The 23,710-nt window shown below is 36.1% G+C and overlaps 2 protein-coding genes across 7 annotated transcripts in view; one reads left to right on the plus strand and one right to left on the minus strand.

Moving 5' to 3' along the window:
- Positions 1 to 12,140, plus strand: part of LOC138701673 (anoctamin-3) — a 91,980-nt gene extending 79,840 nt beyond the window's left edge. For all 6 annotated transcript variants that reach the window (XM_069828810.1, XM_069828811.1, XM_069828812.1 and 3 more), the window contains 2 exons: positions 77 to 252; positions 4,336 to 12,140. In XM_069828810.1, coding sequence (XP_069684911.1) covers positions 77 to 252; positions 4,336 to 4,659 — 500 coding nt within the window. In that variant the 3' untranslated portion in view covers positions 4,660 to 12,140. The remainder of the gene's footprint in view (positions 1 to 76; positions 253 to 4,335) is intronic.
- Positions 12,141 to 15,369: 3,229 nt separating this feature from the next.
- LOC138701674 (beta-glucuronidase-like) overlaps positions 15,370 to 23,710 on the minus strand; it is a 55,523-nt gene continuing 47,182 nt past the window's right edge. Inside the window, exons 6-13 of the mRNA XM_069828817.1 lie at positions 22,357 to 22,529; positions 20,205 to 20,348; positions 19,756 to 19,840; positions 18,059 to 18,235; positions 17,241 to 17,430; positions 16,827 to 17,038; positions 16,575 to 16,605; positions 15,370 to 16,262 (exon numbers count right to left, since the gene is read on the minus strand). Of these exons, the coding sequence (XP_069684918.1) occupies positions 17,419 to 17,430; positions 18,059 to 18,235; positions 19,756 to 19,840; positions 20,205 to 20,348; positions 22,357 to 22,529 (591 nt within the window). The 3' untranslated portion in view covers positions 15,370 to 16,262; positions 16,575 to 16,605; positions 16,827 to 17,038; positions 17,241 to 17,418. The remainder of the gene's footprint in view (positions 16,263 to 16,574; positions 16,606 to 16,826; positions 17,039 to 17,240; positions 17,431 to 18,058; positions 18,236 to 19,755; positions 19,841 to 20,204; positions 20,349 to 22,356; positions 22,530 to 23,710) is intronic.

Genomic DNA, 23,710 nt, shown 5'->3' on the forward strand with positions numbered 1-23,710 from the left:
AAAAGTGTCACTTTGCAAAGTGGTGATATAAAGTGTCGATTATGAATACCAGCCTTAGCACTATTGTATGCTACAGAGTTCAACACATCTGATTACGGCAAGGACATGGGAGCAGTTGATTCTCCAGAACCGGACCCTCCAACATGCCAGTACAGAGGCTACCGCAATCCTCCAGGTGCAAACAAGTATGACCTCTCTCCGCAGTACTGGCACGTATTTGCAGCGCGTCTTGCCTTCGTTGTAATATTTGAGGTACGTGTTTAATAGAAGTGTCATACGACAGTAATACTAGTGCTGGAAATTACGTAGGGTTAGCAGAAGACTGTTTACTGAGTGCTAAGTCAACATATGTAGGCCTATGTATTCCTCTATCTGATTTTTATACAGGGACATCATTTTATTTTTACTTGCATTTTTATTGTACCTGCATTTCTGAATGTACTTCACTCCCACCCCTTCACTGATGTCCTTGCTCCCGTCAGACACACAAACTTACGGCCGCTGTTGCATTCGAAGTCTTCAAGCACTGAAGTAAACACTGCAGTGTATAGTGTGTTTCAGAAATATGGTTGCGTTTTCTATAGAAGAAAGAACCTATATTAATAATATCGTACTAAAAATTATATTCAAGAAACGATAAATTCAATTTCAGAGAATATGCTTCAAAATGTTTTAATAATATGCATAAAAGAATTTAAACCTGCATTGTAATGAACGGCAACCATTTTCAGCAACTTGTTTAAAAATTCAGATTAGCTTATTTTGAATTGAGGTGGCTAGAAGCAAAGGAATGCTAGTGACATTTGTAATAACATGAGTTAAGTGCATGCAGTGTAAGCTAAAGTATCTAAAATTTTAGTGGCAAAGGGATATTTTAATCGCATCACACATTAAAATTTAAATAAATAATTTCACCGATTTTACGAAAGCTTAAATATTTAAACCTCATTTTGTCAAAAGTAACTTAAGTGCACTTACAGCCCTTTACTTATGACCCCTCAATTTAAATGCACTCTCTATATTTTATGTTAAAACCAATAATTAATTTGATAAATTAAGTAGACATGACATAACGAACATAGCCGCCTGAAAAGTTGAGTTTTGAAAAAAATTGTTACTACTCTACTGTATTTTGATAAAATTCCTTAAAAGTGATGATCAAACTGAAAATCGTAATATCTTATTTCCCTATAACATAAATAGATACACTACTTTTCTCTCCTCCTATAGCTAGTAAACTGATTTGTTTACATATTGCACTAGTAACATCAAACTCCTGTAATGGAAGGGGGCAACAGTGTTTCAGAGTATAGCCAGGTTAATGTTAAAAATGTTGGTAAAAATAAAGTGATGTCCCTGTATCATTCATTCATTTCATTCATTCAAAGTGTTCTGCCCAAGGGCAAGTCTTTCACTGCAAACACAGCATTCTCCAGTCTTTCCTATTTTTTGCCTTCCTCTTTATCTCCGCATGTGATCCATATATCTTAATGTCGTCTATCATCTGATATCTACTTCTACCACGAATTCTTCTCCTGTTCACCATTCCTTCCAGAGCATCCTTAAGTAGGCAGTTTCTTCTCAACCAGTGACCCAGCCAATTCCTTTCCCTCTTTCTGATCAGTTTCAGCATCTTTCTTTCTTCATCCACTCTTTCCAGCACAGCTTCATTTCTTATTCTGTCTGTCCATTTCACACGCTCCATCCTTCTCCATATCCACATTGCAAATGCTTCTATTCGCTTCTCTTCACTCTGTCGTAATGTCCATGTTTCTGCCCCATGCAATGCTACACTCCACACAAAGCACTTCACTAGACTCTTCCTTAGTTCATCATGCAGTTTTTATATCATAATGAAATTTATTATTTGTTCATGTCACACATCGTTAGCCGAATACTCAGCGCGTCAACATAGCCCCATTAAAATAAAGTGAAACTTGTGGTGGATCAAATGGTACTGGAACATGTTTACCCGAGGTTCTTCCGTTTTACCTGTCATAAATGAAGGGCTCACAACCAGAGTGAACCAAGTCCACCAGTGATCAGTTTGTGGATTAATACAATTTCGGATGAAGAAAACTTAGATTTATGCATTGCCATAACAAACAAAGTCCATAACTCATTTGTTACTCCACAGAGGGCAGCATTTCCTACGGAAGGTGAAGGTTGCTAAGCGTGAGCCAGGAACTTTAAGACTCAATATCTCAAAACTATTCCATATGGACTTGGTCCACTCTGGTTGTGAACCCCTCAAATAACAATTCTATTTTCTACTATTCTAGCTTGAGGAAGTGCCCCGACCATGTCATCCGGCTCTGTAAATATCGTCCAACACATGTTAGGGGCTTCATATCTGACGAAGCATTTGAGTTGAAAAAAATAAGAAACGATAAAAATTATTAATAGTTTTGTTATTAGAAATGCTCCTTTTATATTTACAGCACACAGAGGAGAAGTGTTGTGTAATTATAAAAATCGACATCGATGATTTTACGGAAATACGCATTTTCGACATTCCTATTACCGAAAAAAAAAGTGTTATATTGACGCATTCACTACGTCTTTGTATTCGGCACAGAATGTATAGGTTTGCCATCTGTCAAAGACTGCTGGGCAGGAAAAACCCCCTCATCCACAAGAACCGAGTTCTAAATTGTGATGACGGCGTAGCTAATATTATTCTACCATGAACATCACTGAAAGCCACTGGCGTAGCTCAGTCGGCTGAGGCGCTTGCCTGCCAATCCAGAGTTGCGTTCGGGCGTGGGTTCGATTCCCGCTTGGGCTGATTAACTGATTGAATTTTTACCGAGTTTTTCCCCAACCGTAAAGCAAATGTCAGGTAATTTATGGCGAATCTATGGCCTCTTCTCGTAAAATACCATCTCGCTATCACCACTCCCATCGACGCTAAATAACCTAGTAGCTGATACAGCGTTGTTAAATAACTTACTAAAAATACTGAAAACCGGAAAACAACACAAGCGAGTCAAGCCGGACGTGCACGATAGGGGTGAGAATAGAAAACGTAGTTTTGTTGTGAATACGACTAAAGAACGAGACGGCATTAATGGAATCCTGTGTACGAAGACGTCAAAAACTTCGTAACTTATTCTTATACAGAGTGAGTCATAAGTATGTTTGGAAAACGCCTGAGCGTGCTCTGGATCAAAAATAAGAACAATTTCTTATATGAAAATTTGACAGAAAATGCTTATTTATTGGAAAAAATAGTAATAGTGGCTCTTATTTTCATAAGTATCTGATCATATTATTGTGTTTTTTTGTTTTGATTTTGTACCAATGTTTGTTTACAAACAACACAGTGACAAGACAGTAGCACATTGTTTTTGTTTTGATTGAACGCGGTGGTCCAGTGCCTTGGCCACCCAGATCACCCGACCTCACCCCATTAGATTTTTACCTTTGGGGTCACTTGAAGGCTGTCGTCTATGCAACACCAGTGAATGATGCAGAGGAGCTATTGCAACTTGTTGAAAATGCATGCCAATTGATCCGTGATGACAACAAGGTGTTTGAGCAAACTTGCCAGTCGTGTGTACGTCGTGCTCAGGCATGTGTAAACAGTGGATGGGGGATACATTGAGCACCGTTTTGTAAACGTTAAATGACAAGTTTCCAAACATGTACTATTTGTGAGTCGGCGTGGGTAGCGTAGTCGGTATAGCGCTGGCCTTTTGTGCTCGAAGTTGCGGGTTCGATCCCGGGCCAGGTCGATGGCATTTAAGTGTGCGGTAGTTGCGAGCGTCGTTAAATAAACCATAATTTAAATTTGTACTTGTGACAAAACAAAAAAAGAACAAAAACAAAGTATGATCATTTCTCCAATAAATAAGCATTTTCCGTCAAATTTTCATATCAGGAATTATTCTTATTATTGATCCAGGAGCACGCTCACGCGTTTTCCAAACATACTTATGACTCATTCTGTATTTAGTCTTGCTATAATCCTGAACTTTCGTCCACACCTGTGGAGTAACGGTCAGCGCGTCTGGCTGCGAAACCACGTGGCTCGGGTTCGAATCCCTGTCGGGCCAAGTTACCTGGTTGAGGTTTTTTCCGGGGTTTTCCCTCAACCCAATACGAGCAAATGCTGGGTAACTTTCGGTGCTGGACCCCGTACTCATTTCACCGGCATTATCACCTTCATGTCATTCAGACGCTAAATAACCTAGATGTTGATACAGCGTCGTAAAATAACCCAATAAAATAAAAATAAAAATCCTGAACTTTAAACAAGTTATGTTATTTATTTCATATTTATTCTAAAGTCTGACTTTGAGATCGTGTACTGTTTTTATTTCCTTTCCGCAGCACATCGTGTTTGCACTCACTGGAATAATGGCATATGCAATCCCTGACGTCCCTACTGAAGTACGAACGCAGATCCAACGAGAGAAACTCCTGGAGAAGGAGGCGAAGTACGAACACGGGATGCAGGGCAACTTGAACGATAACTACGGCGAGATGCTGCTGGCCCAGAGAGAGCGCAGCATACAGGCAGCGGCGGGGGCGGCGCGCAGTTGGTGGGGCAGAAGACTGAGTCGCGTGTCGGATGGCTTGGACACAGAGCCGACGCGACAGCAGAAGGCTCATAACAGCAGTTCCACTGTGTGGGAGGTGGGGACGGGGAGGTAGTGCTAGTGCTAGTGGTGCAGTGACAGTCAAAATGTGCGGAGAACCGAACAAGCCACGACTGTCGGTGGCCCTCTGATCCAGTACCTGTATCCACAATGCTTGCAAGCACGTGGCAGTGTGAGAAGACTCAACATTTTATAAGTAAGACGATTCGTAATTCGATTTAAATTTTATTATTAATCAATTGCTCATTTGATTATGTGTGTTTATACAAACATTACTCGACTAATTTATGTACCTAAATGAAAAACCACTTGAATCCCAAGAGTTTCAGTGGATGGTCACTTATTTACTTTTGTAAGGCTTCAAAATATTTTTAAAAATCTCTTGCAGTGAAATGACAATGTAATGAAATTAGGCGCATCACAAAAATATAGGTTACATCAGAATGTAACACGATATAGTACGTAGGTAGGCTTACTCAGGGCTCGAAATGGATGTTTTCACGAACCGGAGTGCTCTGTTATTTTCGTGGACATGGTGTTGTTGATGACGACAACGACAGAATCCATGACCAGTGAGATACAGAGGTGTACTCGTGCCATGATGCCGCCCCAGTACTTTTTTCTGCAGCTTGGAAGTGCCCTGCTTCTTCATTTTTACTTTTTAAAATAATAATTGTCTTACTTCCGTCAGACTCAACTTTGTATTTTATAATAGTATGGATTAGTAGTAAATAGCACCAGCATTACTACTGCTACTATTACTACTACTGCTACTACTGCTACTATTACTACTACTACTACTACTAATAATAATAATAATAATAATAATAATAATAATAATAATAATAATAATAATATTAATAATGACAATAACTGTAATAGTAATAATAATAATATAACAATAATAATAATAATAATAATAATAATAATAATAATAATAATAGTCCATAATAGTCCCGCGCCTTGGCGTCGTGGTCTTAGGCATCCTGCCTAGGACTCGCATTACGGAATGCGCGCTGGTTCGAGTCCTCATGGGGGAAGAAATTTTCTCACGAAATTTCGGCCAGTGTATGGGCCGGTGCCCACCCAGCATCATGCACTTGGGGAGCTACGATAGGTAGCGAAATTCGGTTACGATTGCCAGCTATAGGCTGGGGGGATCATCGTGCTAACCACACGATACCTCCATTCTGGTTGGATGATCATCTACCTCTACTTCGGCATGTGTGCGTGAAGTCAGCAGCTGGCTGGTTGGTCTAGGCCCTTTACGGGCTGTAGCGCCACGGATTATAATAATAATAATAATAATAATAATAATAATAATAATAATAATAATAATAATAATAGCATTAAATATTATAATAACAATAAATATAATAATAGCAATAACTATAATAATAATAATAATAATAATAATAATAATAATAATAAAAAACCTTTCTCGATGAGCTCTGGTACTATTTTATTTACACCCCTAGTCAGATGAAGCCGAGTAGGCCTATTACAATGAAATATTTATATACACATAAATTAATATATTACAAATTTCGGACACGTGTTCGGGAATGGTCATCCCTTTTACAATATTTTTACAGACGGAAACGAGACGCAAGCCTTCGGGTCGCTTCTCCCTAAAAAAATAATAAAAGGTTACGTTCTCATTCCGACCTTCTTTCTCTCTCTCCAGACCCCTTACCAGTAGGCTTATACCGTAATGAAATCTGGAGTGAGACAAGCGGACAGCAGCCTTGTGGTCCACACAGAGCTCGTTCATTTTTCAGATCCCGTTACTTTGACAATATTATTAATCGCAACTCACTGGAAGTCCAAATAAAAATGAATGCGATAAGACTGAATTTATGTAATAAGGAAAACTGATTTTTAAATTATTTTTAAGCTTCAAAAGTCAGAAGAAAAAAATGGTTATTCACTGAAACTGTTGAGAGACAAGGAACTTAAAACTTTGTAGCCGAAAAGTTGTTCAAGGTGCCTTCATGTGAGTGTTGTCAATGCTAAGTTGTGGTTTGTGTTTGCAGTATCAGTACAAAGAAACTCCAGCTTTGGAGAAAGAAAAAAATACAGAACAGTCACTACTCATCAGATCAACTGAGGCGCCTAGAATCAAACTTCACTTTATCAAAATAAAAACTTGTGCAGTTGGACTCCAAACGGTGATTCTACTACTAAGTTAAGGCAGATAAATTCTAGTTTGACTCCAAACGAACAATTTATCACAATCCCTGCAAAAATTTACACTGATACATACCTTATTCCCATATTTCATAATTTGAAGAAAGTGCAGTTTGATTCCAGGCGATTTAAATTATTAAAAAACGAAATGACAACAAATTTTTTCTTCTGGAAATTAAAACTTTATTTAATAAAATGAAGTAACTATTAAGAAAACGATAATGCCAAAAAATACGGAGAAAAATTATACAGAAAACAATATTGTGAGAGGTAAGAACTTCCCTGTAAGTGGCATCGTTCTCTGACAGTTTCTGCGCCTTGGCCAAATCGATTCGCTGCAGTCAGTGGCGAGAACCTATAGGCCTATTTTTCTTATTAAATAATGATCAGAAACATTTATTAAAGTTGTATCGGTATTTTGTTTGCTTGTTTGTACCACTTTAAAATTTGCAATTGAAAATATTAGATTAATATTCGAGTGAATATTTATCAAAAAGCAAACATTTTAAACGTTGGAAAATGTGACATTCACATAAGAATTAAGGGTTCGGAACCATAGTGGGCCAAGCGCCATTTACTAAAACCGTAGAAAACAAGGATTAAAAGGAAGTTATTACCATAATTCAATGGAAACATACAGCAAGTAATATAAAGTATACACATTAAAACTAAATGATAGTTTAATCTTTATTAAACTATAGTATTCACTTAACTTTAACCCTTGCTTTCTCCGTTTTTAATAAATGGCGCTTGGCCCACTATGGTTCTGAATCCTTCAATAGGGATATCCTGAACTAGCACCAACAGATAGCGCACGTGTACTTTGAGGGATGTGCTTTGCGTGTGCATTTGTTTTTCGGTATATAAACGTTGAGGATATACGTAGTGTATTAGTATATTAAATACTCTTCACAACAACTAAAAATGACAAATTTTTGTTATGTTTCTATATGTAAAACCAGGGAAAGCTTTTTGTCTTCAATAAGGTCCCGAAATATTCTGAATATACGCTTTAAACCTTAAAAAATATAACTAATTAAATTGCGCCTCGAAAGTGCTAGCTATTAAACAAAAGTAACTACTTCAAGTATAGAATCGTTGGCTACAGTTTCATTTTGGAAGAGGAAAAAGAAAAATTAATAAAAGCAAATGCAACTTCGACAGCGAGCTATACTAGCTTGGATTATATGCAGTAGTTGTAGGAGTCTCCGAAGTTTACGCCTGCAGTAAACTCTCGATAAACTGGAGTGTTTATTATTCAGGACGATCTGTAGTGAAATCAATTTCGTGAATAATGTTTTTAATATACTGTAGACTAAATATTAAAACCATGTTTGAATTTCAAATTTTCAAAATCATCCTACATAGTATTCACAACTGCATGTCCTTAACCTACAAAACGCACGAATAATTGTGATACTACTGCGACCATATATCATCCTATTAAAACTTGCATTTGATCTTTCTGCAACTACAGAAAAAAATACAAGGAATTCAATCTCGATAGTCCCTTCCCCATAAAAAAAACACTTTGGTGGGTGCATTTCCTCTTTTCAGTGTAAGGTACTTAAATACTAATGATTAAAAAGGACAATATTTACCTTCGACATAATTCCTATTTTTTTATTCGTGCACCTTGTTCTCAAAGTTCTCGTTTAGGTTCATGAACATTCAATTTACTCGTATCTATTTTCTGCATACTGCAGATTTCCCCACCCATCTCGGGGAATCGCTCAATATTATACAGATTTACGTTACTATTTATTGTAAATTAAATTATGAGGTAAGAAAATATTGAATTATATTAAATTATACTAGGTTATACAAAATAATTGAAAATATAATTTTGACACGCACAGAAAACCAACAAGCGGGAAAACGTAAACAACTGTAGCATATGACATAACATAGCCCTACAACAAGTTTCGCCGCATGGAACTCTCCTGCCATCTAACGGTAAAACTTCGCATAAGATATCCCTATTGCTCGTTGTTAAACATCCTTGCTGCGGGAACTGCTATCCGTTGCCACGTTTTATGCGGATATCTGCCTCACCATATTCGTAGTAAGACTCAACCCATCGCTCAACTTTCAAGAAGCACACATCCTACAATGTTTTCTGTTCAGCAATGAAGGTCCAAGGAAAATTAAAATTAAATTAATTTCCCTATCTCGTAATGAATTATAAAATTTACTCTAAAGAATGCAGCTATGTTAATTCTTATGGGCGATCCGCTACTGACTGTAACTCACTTCAATGAAAATCCGTTTCACAATATACACTGCCGATCTGTGTCACGTAGTAACAAGAACACAGTATCTTTGTCATGTTTGTTTCACATTTGCATTGATTAATAGTAATCCTGTTCGCGACAGCCCATAGAGGACCAAGGTCTATCAGCAGACTTTTGGCCTCACGTGCACATGCCTCAACAGAGGTGAACTCTCATCCAACCAGTACAGGTGTAACGTGTGATTACGTTGATACCCCAGCCATTATAGCCGACTCGCGGAACCGGATTTCACTGTCTACTGTAGTTCTCCAGATTCATTACGAAGCTGGGTAGACAAGGATTCCATACACTAGCCGACATTTCATGAGAAAATCTCCCCCCATGAAGACCAGAAGGAGATCTCATTCTGTAACGCTAGTCTAAGACATGATATTTTAGGCCAGCGCAGGACATTCACTTGAATTCCATCATCATCATCATCATCATCATCATCATCATCATCATCATCATCATCATATACTAGCCTATATCGGATTAAGTCTGATAAGCAGTTCCCAAATCCCGGATGTTTATGTTTTTCTTGTCTCTATTATGCTGTATTATTACAAATTAGGGAAGTGAAGAATGAAAGCTACTATATGAGCTTCATAATCGACGTTATTTTCTTCTCATTATGGCAGGAAAGGGGTATTCCCAAGCAAAACAAGGAAATCTACAGCTACATAGCTTCACTATGCTATATCTTTACATACAACTACATGTGTGTGGTGCGAGAAATAAAACAAGGAGACAATAGGAATAACGGGAATATAAGGAGAACACGGGGAAGGCAAGATGAAAAAGGAAAGATAAAAAGAACAAATGTAATGCAAATGAGAACAAGAAAATATAAGAATAACAAAGCGAAGACGAGGAGAAAAAAGGCGAAGACAAGGAGAACAAGGGTAACAGAAAGAGAACAATGGAAATACAAGCAGAACACGTGGAATACAAGGAGAACACAAAGAAAACAAGATGAATACAAGGAGAACAAGGGAAGAGATTGCATTTTTATGTGATAATCATTTCCCAAGTTATCCTCCCCATTTCTAGTGAGGAGAAATATATTTATGCGATGCCTTCTGTGCCGTCACATTATCTCTCATTCCCTCGCACAAGAACTGTTAGAAATGTACTCCCATCGGCACTACTTTAAGAGGATACTGCAAACACAAAATTAGATAAAATTTCTGAACTCTATACTTCTTGTTTTCCTATGGCATATCTGTGTTACTGTAATTCACGCGAATTTGTTCTGACCTTCTTTGTTCCACATACAAGGAATTCCTCAATCAACGACTGTGATTGGCATACTTTGCCACTGAATCCGAGGATCACGGCTAAATTCTTAGCTTGACTTCTTTCAGGCGGAAAATAAAGCTGGAAAGCTCTTGTAGATGCAGTGAAATCTCTTTATTGGACACCTCTGTATGTTAGACACCTCATTATATTGGACATATTTTCTGCTTTTACATGGCCAATATATCCTTTATGTTGGACACCCCTTATAGTTTATCTTGGACGATTCTCTTTTTCTATTGTGTATTTCTGCTACCTGTTTAGAGTTGAGTTCCATTGAACCCTTGTGCTTTACAAGAACCATTAACACAGTGGAATGAGGACGGGGTTTTCCTTGTACAGTAGGCTAAGCAACAGTGAACCTCTTTCTACTTTCCTGGAATTACCCACTTTATCCTTTTTATAACTGTACAATGGCTATGAGTATGAAGTGAAGGAGAATTACTTTTCATAACACTTAACTTTATGATGCGAAATTATTTCAGCAGGCCTGCACTATAGAAATCAGTCTCTGTTGAGGTGTTTACCTGTGAGAATAAGTTGGTGGAATTAACCACTGAAAGGAAGAAAAGTTATTGATTGTTTGTGTTATGTTGTTAGTTGTCAACAGTTTCAGACATTAGCAACAATAGGACCTCATTATTAAATGCATGGGAACAAAACTGCAGTTGGAAAGAAAAAGAGTTAGCAAAACTGTTAATAACGAACTAAATGGCGAAGTGTTTGAATACTGTAGTTCCTTACGTACAATAATTTCCTTTCCATTGCATGCTAAACAATTTCTTTATTGAACTATCGTGTCCACATTAGAGAGGTTTCACTGTATAATGCAGGTAAAATAATCCTATCATCAAGGGCTTCAGGCAAAATATCCTGGCAATTTCTCGCCAACGTCAAAATTCAGCTGTAGATTTATCACAATAAGCAGTATTGGTACCCTAGTGCACGTGGCTTTACCGAGTTTCTACTTGTAATCCATTCTTTCATCTTTGTAACTTCGGTACCAGTAGAAGCTTTATTCCCTTCTCGACGAAAGGAAACATTATTCTCGCGATCAAAAATCGGGTCAGACTTCCGACAAATATGCTCTATTTCCCTTCTAAAATTATCAGCCGCTATCACAACTGACAGTGATAGTCTTGTCAATTTCAGGTCGAGGAATTCCCTTTCTTTTACAGTTCAACATTCCAAACGTGAGTCATTGAGTCAGTGAGTGAATATTAGTATGTGTGAGTGTGTGTGGAGATAATATTGTAGCACATCCGTGAAGCATATTCCCTCTCTTTCGTGTTGATTGACTTCTATATTGAAACTTCTATAGACGTCTCGAGGAAAAATCAGATTTAGTTTCAAACAATTTCTTTATTACTTCAATTCCTTTGAAATATGTCTAACAAAATATTGTTTGGGACGATAAAAGTTCAAATTATAATTAATGGATATTGAAGTAAATGGGCACTTTATGGCCTGAACCTTGTTTATAGAAACATAATTTTGACTTTTCAAGACAATTTGAAGTGTAAATATATATTTTTCCACCTGTCTCACTACATGTTCGTCACAGAGAAATATTTTCAGTTATAAATATAAGTTATTTTTAAATCGTACTTATTATTATAATGTACAGATATTTTATACAAAGAGCTTGAAAGGGTGTTCGAAATTCATGCAATGTCTGATTGTATGAAATATTGTACTGAAAATATGCATATATCACAATGTAATGCATACAAATATTTCCTACTTTTAAATAAAATGTTAATTACAGAAGTTATTTCTTGTTGTAATTGTACTTTTATTCGAGAGAACTCAATGTCCAGTGTCTTAATGGATACTGCGTTCACAGTTGCAGATTTATCTCCACTTTATGGGACTGGACTGGATATTTGTCCCTTGTCTTGTACAGAGTGTCCGGACTAAACAGCATATAATGCGAGAATTTTACATTATAATTTTTAACATAAAGCGCAATTGATAGAAAATCTCTTCGAGATTTGTTCTGTCACACTTGCAAGATGATTGTTGCGTCACCTCCCGTACAAGCGCAAAAAAAGGAAGGTTATGCATCACTTGTTTCCTTGTCAGTCCAGCTCTGGACGCCACAGCGTAAAGTGCAGTGCTTGCTTTGGTTTGCAGAATTTAATCAGTTACACGTGTTCAGCGGCGTACATGAAAGGAATGGAGTGTGGATTTTCCCACACGAAATGAGTTCATGGCAATGAGTTCAGTGAATTCATCTTGTGTGTCCTCGGTTTTAACTTATTTTGTTGCAGTGTTTTTTTTTACAGAAATGTTCTCTTTACAATATTTTATGTAAGAGTCAACAAGAGGAACCGGTACGAGGTACAATGAGACAAGAAGATAGGCACATATAAAGTATAAGGATATATATGTCTTAAACTTGACCCATTAGTTATCAATAGACAGAAAATTGTTTGATTTAATATGGCGAATATTTTTTTTGCAATACCGTAATTATTTTTGTTTTGATATCTGTTTCGCCTTCATATATAATTAGCACCCTAGATTGTTAATTTCATTTACTTGTTCTAATATTGTATTCTCTACTGTAATATTTCTTGGAGTGGATTGGAATAAATTTACCGGAATCCTAAAAAAATATTGATGTGGATTGGAAAGAAAGGAGGCTATTCAGTAACCTTTATTCAGTGTTGACCAACTCAGGTGCTCTTTCGAAGCAGTAGGTGCGTCCGCGAGTAAGCAAGCCGGCCGTGTGCAAGATTCAAAAGATATTTGAGGGATCGAAGGAGACTCTTGTCATGCTATAACCACAGTCTAGTATATACAGTCACGAAGCTTGAGTTGTGAGGGTGCTAGGAACAATAGACTGTGCAGGTACTATTTCGCATTGTCTGTAATGAGGCGATATTAGCGATCCTAGTGGTTAGCAACTATCTATGGATGCATATTTACTAGGTATTGAGCTTCGTGACTATATATACTAGACTGTGCTATAACCACAGTGTAGTATATACAGTCACGAAGATCGTAGTAAATATGCATCCATAGACAGTTGCTAACCACTAGGATCGCTAATATCGCCTCATTACAGACAATGCGATATAGTACCTGCACAGTCTATTGTTCCTAGGGTCCTCATAAACTCAAGCTTCGCGACTGTATATACTAGATTGTGCTTTAACTTGAAGCCGGTTTGAAGGAGGGACATAGCAATATTATGGATTTATAATGCATATATTGCCAAGCAGGCTGCAGAAATTGGCGTACTTGAGAGTCTGAATGGTCATTCGCTTGATTTTGACCCATTTTTAATTCACATTAAAAGCCTTGCATTTGCAGTAGATTTCATGTACTCTACCATACAATCAGAGCAACGCACGAAGTGAATGAATGTAACCTCTATGAAGATTACCATAACAGATTTAACACTGTAAAATTATATTTATTTATTCTGCCAATGAACAGGAATAAATCCCACTTATGTTGACACAATTGAGCCCAATTATGCTGCATGATCCAAAACAAAATAGTTAAACTCATTAAGTCTGAGGATAAAGAAAAATATTCGACCTACATAAAATCACAAATTTTAATCAAATGGCGTGAACAAAAGTTCATAAAGCAATTTTGTATAGAGTATGTTGTATCCAATGAAAAGCCAAAATCTAGAAGGTTATTATTAAGAGATAGGGAAATAAAAATAAATTATACATTTGAATTAAAGATTAGCATTTTAATATCGGCACTGTTGATTAAAATGAGAATATGCAGTAATTGTATATATTTCTTAAATTTGTTTTCATTGCATTAAAATTAATAAGACATAATAGTTCCTTACTCATAATTACACTATTAAGAGTTTTATATAAGAATAATTGCAGCCAATATTAAAGTTAGGCCTATGTAATGAAATTCCTTTAATAATGCATTATAAGAATTGTTATTGTTTATTTAGTCAACTGTCCGAAGACAGGCCATGTATTGTGGGTCCCTATCACAACGGCATGGCGCGTCCTCAGGTTGCGGATAGAGGAGACGGCCTCCAGATATACTCGACACAACATATAATGACGTACCAAATAATCAAACATGGCTGCACTTCAGTGCTACCAACATTGAACGTAAACCACTAATGTTAATAATGTTCATGGCTTAAACTACCTTGTTGTTTCTCTTATCTCGCAATCAGTTCTTCTTAAAACTGTATTACATCCATCCCTATTATTTATTTTTCATTTATTTTGGTACACACATTCCTCTTTGAAGCCTGATCAGCAAGAATTTGAATAAACATATAAGTGGAATAGTAGACAGCCTAATTATATTATATATTAAATTGCCCTATTTTCTTCGAGGCTATCATCGCAGAAGGGCATATGAGCAAAACTACACCGTAACATTAGAACCATTTAAATATAGAATAATTATTCTATCCTTGTTTACATAACAAGGTACATTCCTGATCCTTCCTCATACCCACTGTAATTAATAAACGTTAGTTCAAACTAAGTTTCTATTGAAATATTTCAATAACCCTGCATTTGTTCATACTCCCTTCTGGTATGATGTCCTCGAAATATTCAATAGGGCAATGGGATTTTTGAAATTAAATAAATAAAAATTTTAATAAACAGATAATGAAAATGTAAAATATCGTACTTACTTTTGATTGCCAATTTCTATGCAAGAATTAACTTTGTATGATGGAATTTGTTTCAACCAGCAGAAGGAACAGAATTGAAATATTTGTATTATTTCAGGACTAATGGAAAAGTGTGTGTGACATAATAACCAAACTTTTTTTATTATATACATATATTTATATAGAACATTATGGAATGATACATTCAATCAGGATAATACAATGTTAGTATTCCAGCCTTTGCCTCAGGAGTGAGAGGATACTTTGACAAGGGACAGGTTGCAATTAACATGTATATTTTTTTATTTTCTCATACAAACTTAATATAGGTAAAAAAATGTATTATAGTTAGGCAACAACAAAGAAATTAGACAATAAATAATCAACTCACTATTTTCTGTGTAATATCAAACTTATTTTTCTGAAAATACAAAGTGATACAAAAATAAAATAATTATAATTTTCTGACAGACATATTATGGTCCTCGAGCATTCATGTTCTTTGCACAATGTTCTAATAATTCTGAAATTGGTCATATTGTCGAATTTCCAGACATCCTCTGCTTTAAGTAGTCCCTTGATCATATTCGGTGGAGCTATCTTGGCATCATAAGATCCTTTGAGACTGAAAAAAAGACAGAAGTTGATTTAAGAGATGGTCAATATTAGAAGGGGATCTGTGTATGTTTTACACAAGAAACTTGTGACACATAAACCCTTTTAACACCAACAGTAAATGAATGAATTTTTTAGTAGTCATTATGCTGACAACACTGGACTTGTCAATAAATCACGTGTCATTAGAAAAGGAGGAAAAATTAAAATTAGAATCAAGAAAATATGTTATACATAGTATATAAATTAACACTGGATTAATAAGATTTGCATCTAAAAATGTGACATCAAGCTCTGAAACAGAAATGTTGAAAATAAGCCAACTTCCAATGCATATCTCAAGGGCCTGGCAAGTTTTGAAGCAAAATACCACCCCCACAGAAATTTATTCCTTGGTTTTTTAAAATACATAAATCTAGCTATATCATATTAAAAAAAAAAGGGGGCAAAGAAAGCAATGATAGGTTTTGATATGAGATGTCTGATCATCAGAGACACATTTACTTTCCTTGACTTAATGATGGGCTCTGATACGCCTATCCAGCTATATGTCGTTGTGCAATCTTCTGTCACGGATGTCAGAAGGTTGGTGCATTCAGCGAAGAGACCAACGAAATAAGCTTCACTCGTTTCTTGGAGCACCATGATAGCTAATCCCTGGAAGTGAAAATCTGTTGTTAAGTCCTAAGCAATTTCAGAATAATAGAAACGAACATAGCTTGAAATTATCAGTGATGAGATCATACAGCCTCATTGTATTTTAAAGTACGGAAATCTGTCTATACATTATATTGTAAAAAAAAAAAAAATAGTAGGTTGTGATATGAGGTGTCTGATCATCAGAGACACTTTTACTTTCCTTGAATTAGTAGTGCTGCTGATGCGGCTGTCCAGCTGTGCCATTGTGCAAAATGGCGTGGATGTTAGAAAGGTTGGGGTATTCAAAGAGAATGATGAAATAAGACTCACCAGCTTCTTGCAGCACCATGGTACCTAATCCCTGGAAGTGAAAATCTGTTGTTCAGTCCTAAGCAATTTCTGAATAATAGGAAAGATAACTTGAAATTATCAGTGATGAGAATGTGGGAGAAAGCATACTAATTGATGCAGTATATTCAATAAATTATTTACAATGCTCTTTGTAATATAGACTTTTAAAACAACTCAAACTCAAATTGTATTTCATATGAGGTATACAAATATTAACCACTTGTTTTTTACCTTGAAGTCCCTGGTAGAGATTCAATAGGAGTGGCCAACACCTCTTCGTTATCTTCTGTGTCATTGTGATCAGCATCATCCTCTTCATCAGTATCTCTAAGATCGACAATGAACTCTTGAAATTCTGGCGCATTTCTCACTTCTTGATTATAATACTTCATAATTATTTTCTCTGTATGGTTTACTTCATTCTTCCATATATCTGGAGTTACCTGTATAGTCATGATATGAATACAGTATTTAGAATATTAAATATAATTACATTAATTATAATTTATATAAATATACATAATTAATATATAATTAATTACATATATATATATATATATATATATATATATATATATATATAACTAGTATTGAAACTGCATTTTTAAATATGTAAAGAAAGATATGCTTGTGTTAACTACATACCTTGCTGAGTGCTTCATGCCATACAGACTTGGCTCGATCTAAGCCATGGCCTGGGCGTGAAGCTACTGTTTTGTTATAATAGTTCTTTGCCACTGACCACACAAGCTCAATCGCATTAAAGAAAGAATGGTATGGAGGGAGTCTCAGAACTGTGTGGCCTTCTCTTGCTAAAAGTTCATCAACAATATGTCTGAAACAAGAATATATAGTAGGCTCTGAGGATGGTGTCGAATAGCACCGAAACAGCTGTAAGACGCACATGCTTACATAATTAACACGAGTAATATCCCCATTTAATCAATTATTTATATTCAAGTGTTAAAAGTAGTATACGAAAGATTCAACATGGACTTAAAAATAAGTTTCCTGACGAGATAAAAACAACAATTTTATAAGTTTGTCGGAATGTATATTTTTTCACATTTATATGTCATTCACTGACTTTTTGATATGATTTGCTTAACATTTGGGGACTATTTTTATTTAACGGACTTATTTTAGTTTATCATGTTATCTAAAAGTTGGCTAAACTGTTCAGTGCCATTATAAGGTTATCGTATCGGTGCCAATATGAACTATCATTGAACCTACAGGAAATATCTGGGATTACAGATAAAAAATGCTGAATGTGTAGGGCGCAAAAGCTATTTTGTCTGGCCTGCAATTCCGGATATTCCTGTAGTAAATAAAAATCAGTTATGGTGATTCATAAGAACTCTCTGTATATTAATATCTATGTAAGATGAATTCAAAAACTGTAATGAAAAGAATTTATTTTTAAGACACCATAATTAAATATTATAACTAAGTTGCATTACCAAGTGAAGTCCAGCCAGAGTATCCGCCCCATATTCCAGCATCATGATAGGTTTTTTGTACTTCTGATACCAAGCCCCTGCCTCTGCTATCACATTGTTACGAATTGTATCAGTCCTTCCAGTATTGCTGTACCAGCCATTATATCGGTTGAAGCCAATCACATCCAAATATTGACCCTTCAATAAAACAAAACAATATATTATATCACTGATTAACTATTAAATTATTTAAATTAATAAATAACGACTTCACTGTGTTAACATTTAACATTTTAAATTTTCTTCGAACCTGTTTGTGCTTCCTCAGACTCAATGATAATGCTGAAATTCTCAGCAAGAGCAGAATTTACCTACAGTCTTTATAAAATAAATTCCCACGTATTTAAAATTTACTGTTAATTAAAACTACTGGGTGTTCATTTCAAAGTGTCATGACGTCACTGTTGTGAGTCAGCGATTTGAAGCGAGTTTCAGCTTTTATGTCAGAGAAGTTGCCTATTAATCAAGGTATTCAATCTGAACTTGAAAACATGTACGGAATGACTTGAACGTCGTAGCAACAGATGGCGGTCTGTACGGTCTGTGTGCTACCATAACCTCTGTGTTTTGCTCGGGCAAGTCGTACGCAGGGTATTTGTTAACATCGGTTGCGTACGGCAACATTCCACAACACAAATCAAATGCTCCATGTCCATGTTGACAGTCAAAGTTAATGTCAACAAATACTGTACGTAAGTTATCGTCTTAACCCTCTCCCCATATCGCGACAGTAAGAAAAAACTCACCTCAGTACATGTTTCCAAACAGTTCACATTCCTGCCACTACCGGCGTTACCGTGCGTATTGGTACGTACTCTTCAGAATGAACGCCATACTTGCCAGGCAACTTCTCTGACACATAGGTAATACGCCTCTGCGGAAGTGTAGGAAGATTGAATTGTCTAGGCTCATCAGCTAGGCACATGACGTCACACAGCGAGCCATGACACACTTTGAACTGAACACACAGTACAGTCAGTTATTTAACATACAAAATTCTTCATTCTTGTATACACTCTTTTAACACTCTTTTAACTGATTAACTGTTAAGTTATTTAAATTAATTAAATTAGGTACAATAACATCATTATTATTTATTTATGCAAACAAAAATTTGTCGTTCTTATTCTGATACCAGTGTACTGATTGTCTTTGGTCTTCTAATCAATACTAACAGCTTTCTAACGTGTGTTGTTGCTACAGCTGGTAAAAATGGAATGCATGAGAAGATGGTTTAGCCAGGGACACATTTTATCGAGTTCCGCAGGGTTTATATAGAACTTTTTTGTATTCAGTGACTTATCCAAATATCATCATAAGGAAGGAAATGGTGAACAGAGCTTTATTTTTCAAGAAAGAATCTTTTTTCATAGAAATAAAATCATTTTCTTTTTTCACAGATTTAGTGGTACTTAAGTTAGTTCTTTGTATGTCTTTGAGAGAAGAAGCCAAAATCGTCCTGCTTTCTTTTTCTTTAAATTAAACCCATGATTAATGGAGGCATATGCTCCGCTGCCTTGCTGCCACTTAGTACTGTATGTTACCACCTATAATATTGAAAAGCTTGTTTATATTAGATTAACGAATGTTATGCATATTACATCGAGATACTAAGGATTTCTAAGCATTGTGCCTGTTAGATTTTAATTCATACTGACTGTCCGATCTTCACCAGATCCTCTGGCTAGAGCCATAGTTATGGGTCGAGTGGAATCTAACCTTCTCACGTGCTCCACAATGGCCCTGCAAAACAAAAGAATGAGCAGTGAAAAATTAATTTTCTGCTGATTATGTGGAGCTTATTTTATCCCAAATTAAACAAAAAACAACATGCTATCACTAGAAATTTTAATAGCAAGTTACTGTTTCAGAGAAGTAAATATGAAAAGTCACTGGTAAGAAGAGGATATCTAATTAGATTCTTGAGTAAATTTGAACAATGAACTTAGAGATAGCAAAGAGATTTAAAATCCAGTAGTCTATATTTTCTACTTTCACCAAGTCCTCTTTGATGCATATTACAAATACACCACAGAAAATTATTAATAATATTTTCATTCAGTTACAAAGTTAATTGTTGAAAAAGAATAAACATTTTTTTCAGCACTTGAAATAAGAATCAGCATCTGGTAACTGTGTTCTAGCTTCATTAGCTATGGACCAAAATATTACACTAGGACGGTTCTTGTCTCGACGAATTAATTGCGTTAATGAATCCTTGTGTTTCTCAAGTAGAGAAGGAGAAAAGTTCCTGAAACATAAGTCATTGACATGACAGTCATTAAAGACAAGTAATAATTGGCATAGAAGCATTTCAATTTAAGTATGTACAGTAACAAGCTATAAGACATAAAATTAATTAATTTTACTTTAGAAAAGGAGGGAACACAATATCGAAACGCACATTTTGTATACCGTATCGATTTTGAAAAGGCATTTGATAAAGTAAATAAGTCAGAACTGTGGCAAATACTTTCAATTAATTAGAGCCATTTGTAGTTTATATCAAAAATATGTACTGACAAGGGAAATGAGCTAGGGAAACAAATGGTAGAAATAAATGGAGAAGCACGACAAGGGTACCCATTGTCACCTATTTTATTTGATATTTATCTTAACGATGTCATTGGAAAAGATATAGAATATGATTTTAAAGTTAATGGTATAAACTTGAACTGCCTTCTATTTGCGGATGACCAAGTCGTGTTGTCAAATTCAGAGAATCACCTCCAAATGGCTGCTCACAAATTACAAAATGTAACCGCGAAATATAACCTAAAAATATCAAGTACAAAGACAAAAACAGTGGTATTTAATTGGAACCCAACATAACGGCTTTCGTGAGATCTGTGGAACATCTATTCTTTTCTTCCCTGTGCTTTACTTGCACTTCATTTTATTTTTATTTTTTTTAGTAGGTTATTTTACTACGCTTTATCAACATTTATTTAGCGTCTGAATGAGATGAAGGCAATAATAATGCCGGTGAAATGAGTCCGGGGTCCAGCACCGAAAGTTACCCAGTATTTGCTCATATTGGGTTGAGGGAAAACCCTGGAAAAAACCTCAACCAGGTAACTTGCTGTGACCGGGAATCGAACCCAGGCCACCTGGTTTCACAGCCAGACGCACTAACTGTTACTCCACAGGTGTGGACCACTTCATTTTATCTGTAATGCGATGATAATATGATATCCGTAGGTATAGTAAAAAAGACATGAACTATTAAAAGAAAATTATGAAAAATGGCCATCCTTTTACTAGTCCGTAAATACGGAATTTTGGATGTCTTGGAAGGAGTCAATAAGGGACAAACTTTTACAGTCTCAAATATGGGACACCTGCCAACCCTAGTGATTGTGGTAATAAACCATTTATTGTGAAGTATTATAAATATCTCTGTTCTAAGTCAAAACATTTAACCTTATATCACTGACAGATTTTCAGAACAGCGCAGTTCTAAACCACTGAAGATTGCTGTCTGTATCGCATAGTTTGGCTGTAATATTTTGTGCATATTTGCTTAGATATTTCAGTATACTACGTGTTCAATTCAAAGTGTGTCATGGCTTGCTTTATGCCGTCATGTGGCTAGTTGATGAGCCTAGAGAATTCAATCTTCCTACATTTCCGCAGAGTAATATTACCTATGTGCTAGAGAAGTTGCCTAGCAAGTACGGCGTTCTTTCTGAAGAGTACTTACCGATACGTACCGTAACGCGGGTAGTGGCAGGAATGTGAACTGTTTGGAAACACGTACTGAGGTGAGTTTTTTCTTACTGTCGGGATATGGGGAGAGGGTTAAGACGATTACTTACGTACAGTATTTGTTCATATTAACTTCGACGGTCAACATGGACACGGAGCATTTGATTTGTGTTGTGGAATGTTGCCGTACGCAACCGATGATAACAAATACCCTGGGTACGACTTGCCCGCGCAAAACACAGTCGAAAGAGGTTATGATAGCACACAGACTGTACAGGCCGCCATCTGTTGCTACGACGTTCAAGTTATACCGTACACGTTCTCAAATTTGATTGAACGCCTTGATTAATAGGCAACTTCTCTGACATAAAAGCTGAAACTTGTTTCAAATCGCTGACTCACTAACAGTGACGTCATGACACACTTTCAAATGAACTCCCAGTATGTGTCTGCATACACATCCAGGCTCTTTTAATAATGTTACAATTACTAGTGTATGACAATATTTCACCATTTCTACCACGCTTCAAGTAACTGTACCATGCACTTACTCAGTATCTACACTGGGACATTCATCAATAATTATTATTCCTTCTCTGTCGGCGAAATCCATCAGCTCTTCTGCATATGGATAATGTGATGTGCGATAAGAGTTTGCTCCAGTCCACTTTATGAGATTGTTGTCTTTCACGATTAGAGTGTAATCCAGTCCTCTACCTCTCAACTGCAACATTTAAGACAATTCAAAGTAAACGTGGTTGGAAAGGGTTTCTTGATATTCTCAAATGCAACAATAAAAAATCAAATGAAAGAATCAAAGGTAAATGAAGGGCATCATTAATATAGGCTGACCAGATTTTTTATGGTCCAGCAGGGGACATCGGCAATTTCAAGAAAAACCAAAAATGCTTATCTAGTCACTCTCCGTTGAAATGTTAAAGAAAATACATGTAACAGTAGATACAACTATAAAACTTTGGTCCACACCTGTGGAGTAATGGTCAGCGCGTCTGGCTGCGAAACCAGATGGCCCGGGTTCGAATCCCGGTTGGGGCAAGTTACCTGGTTGAAGTTTTTTTTCGGGGTTTTCCCTCAACCCAATACGAGCAAATGCTGGGTAACTTTCGGTGCTGGACCCCGGACTCATTTCACCGGCATTATCACCTTCATCTCATTCAGACGCTAAATAACCAGAGATGTTGATGCAGCGTCATAAAATAACCCAATAAAATAAAAAATATAAAACTTTGCACACTAAATTTATAGAGTATATTAACGGTTTGAATGAATTTTTTCTTAAAATATTGAAAAATACCATACCACTTCTCACCTATTGGTTTGTCACAAAATTCCTCATTTTTTGAACTACTTACAAATGGACTCTGCGGCAGTTCTAACGCTTCCACGCAACTCAAATGCTAAGATGACCAAAGATAACGATGCTTCCCCTGGTAGAGGGGAAGAGAAGGCCTGATGGCCTTATCTCTACCAGGTTAAATAAATAAATATAAATAATAACTGTTTTTCTCAAAGAGTGCAGAATATCTCATACTGTGCTCGCTGATTCTTCTGTCTGATACTGAGAAGCATTCAGAAATGTGCATGATTCGCAGCAGTTCCCTCACAATCCTTAAATATTTATGTGTAACATTTTATTGAAACAAAATCAAAGCTTCTGGGGACAAAATTAAATTCCGGGGACAAAACAAGAACATTTGCTCCCCGGGGACAGCAACTCATCACTGGGGACGTCTGGTCAGCCTACATTAATATGCAATTTATAAAAAAAGTAAAAGGGCTCCTTATTGAAAACATAAGCAAATTCTTCTTAATGGATACAATAATACATGCAGTATAATTTTTAATGACACACTTAAATTATACCTTCAAAACTATATTTAAATC

Source organism: Periplaneta americana, chromosome 6, assembly GCF_040183065.1.
Source record: "Periplaneta americana isolate PAMFEO1 chromosome 6, P.americana_PAMFEO1_priV1, whole genome shotgun sequence".
Classification (NCBI taxonomy): Eukaryota; Metazoa; Arthropoda; class Insecta; order Blattodea; family Blattidae; genus Periplaneta; species Periplaneta americana.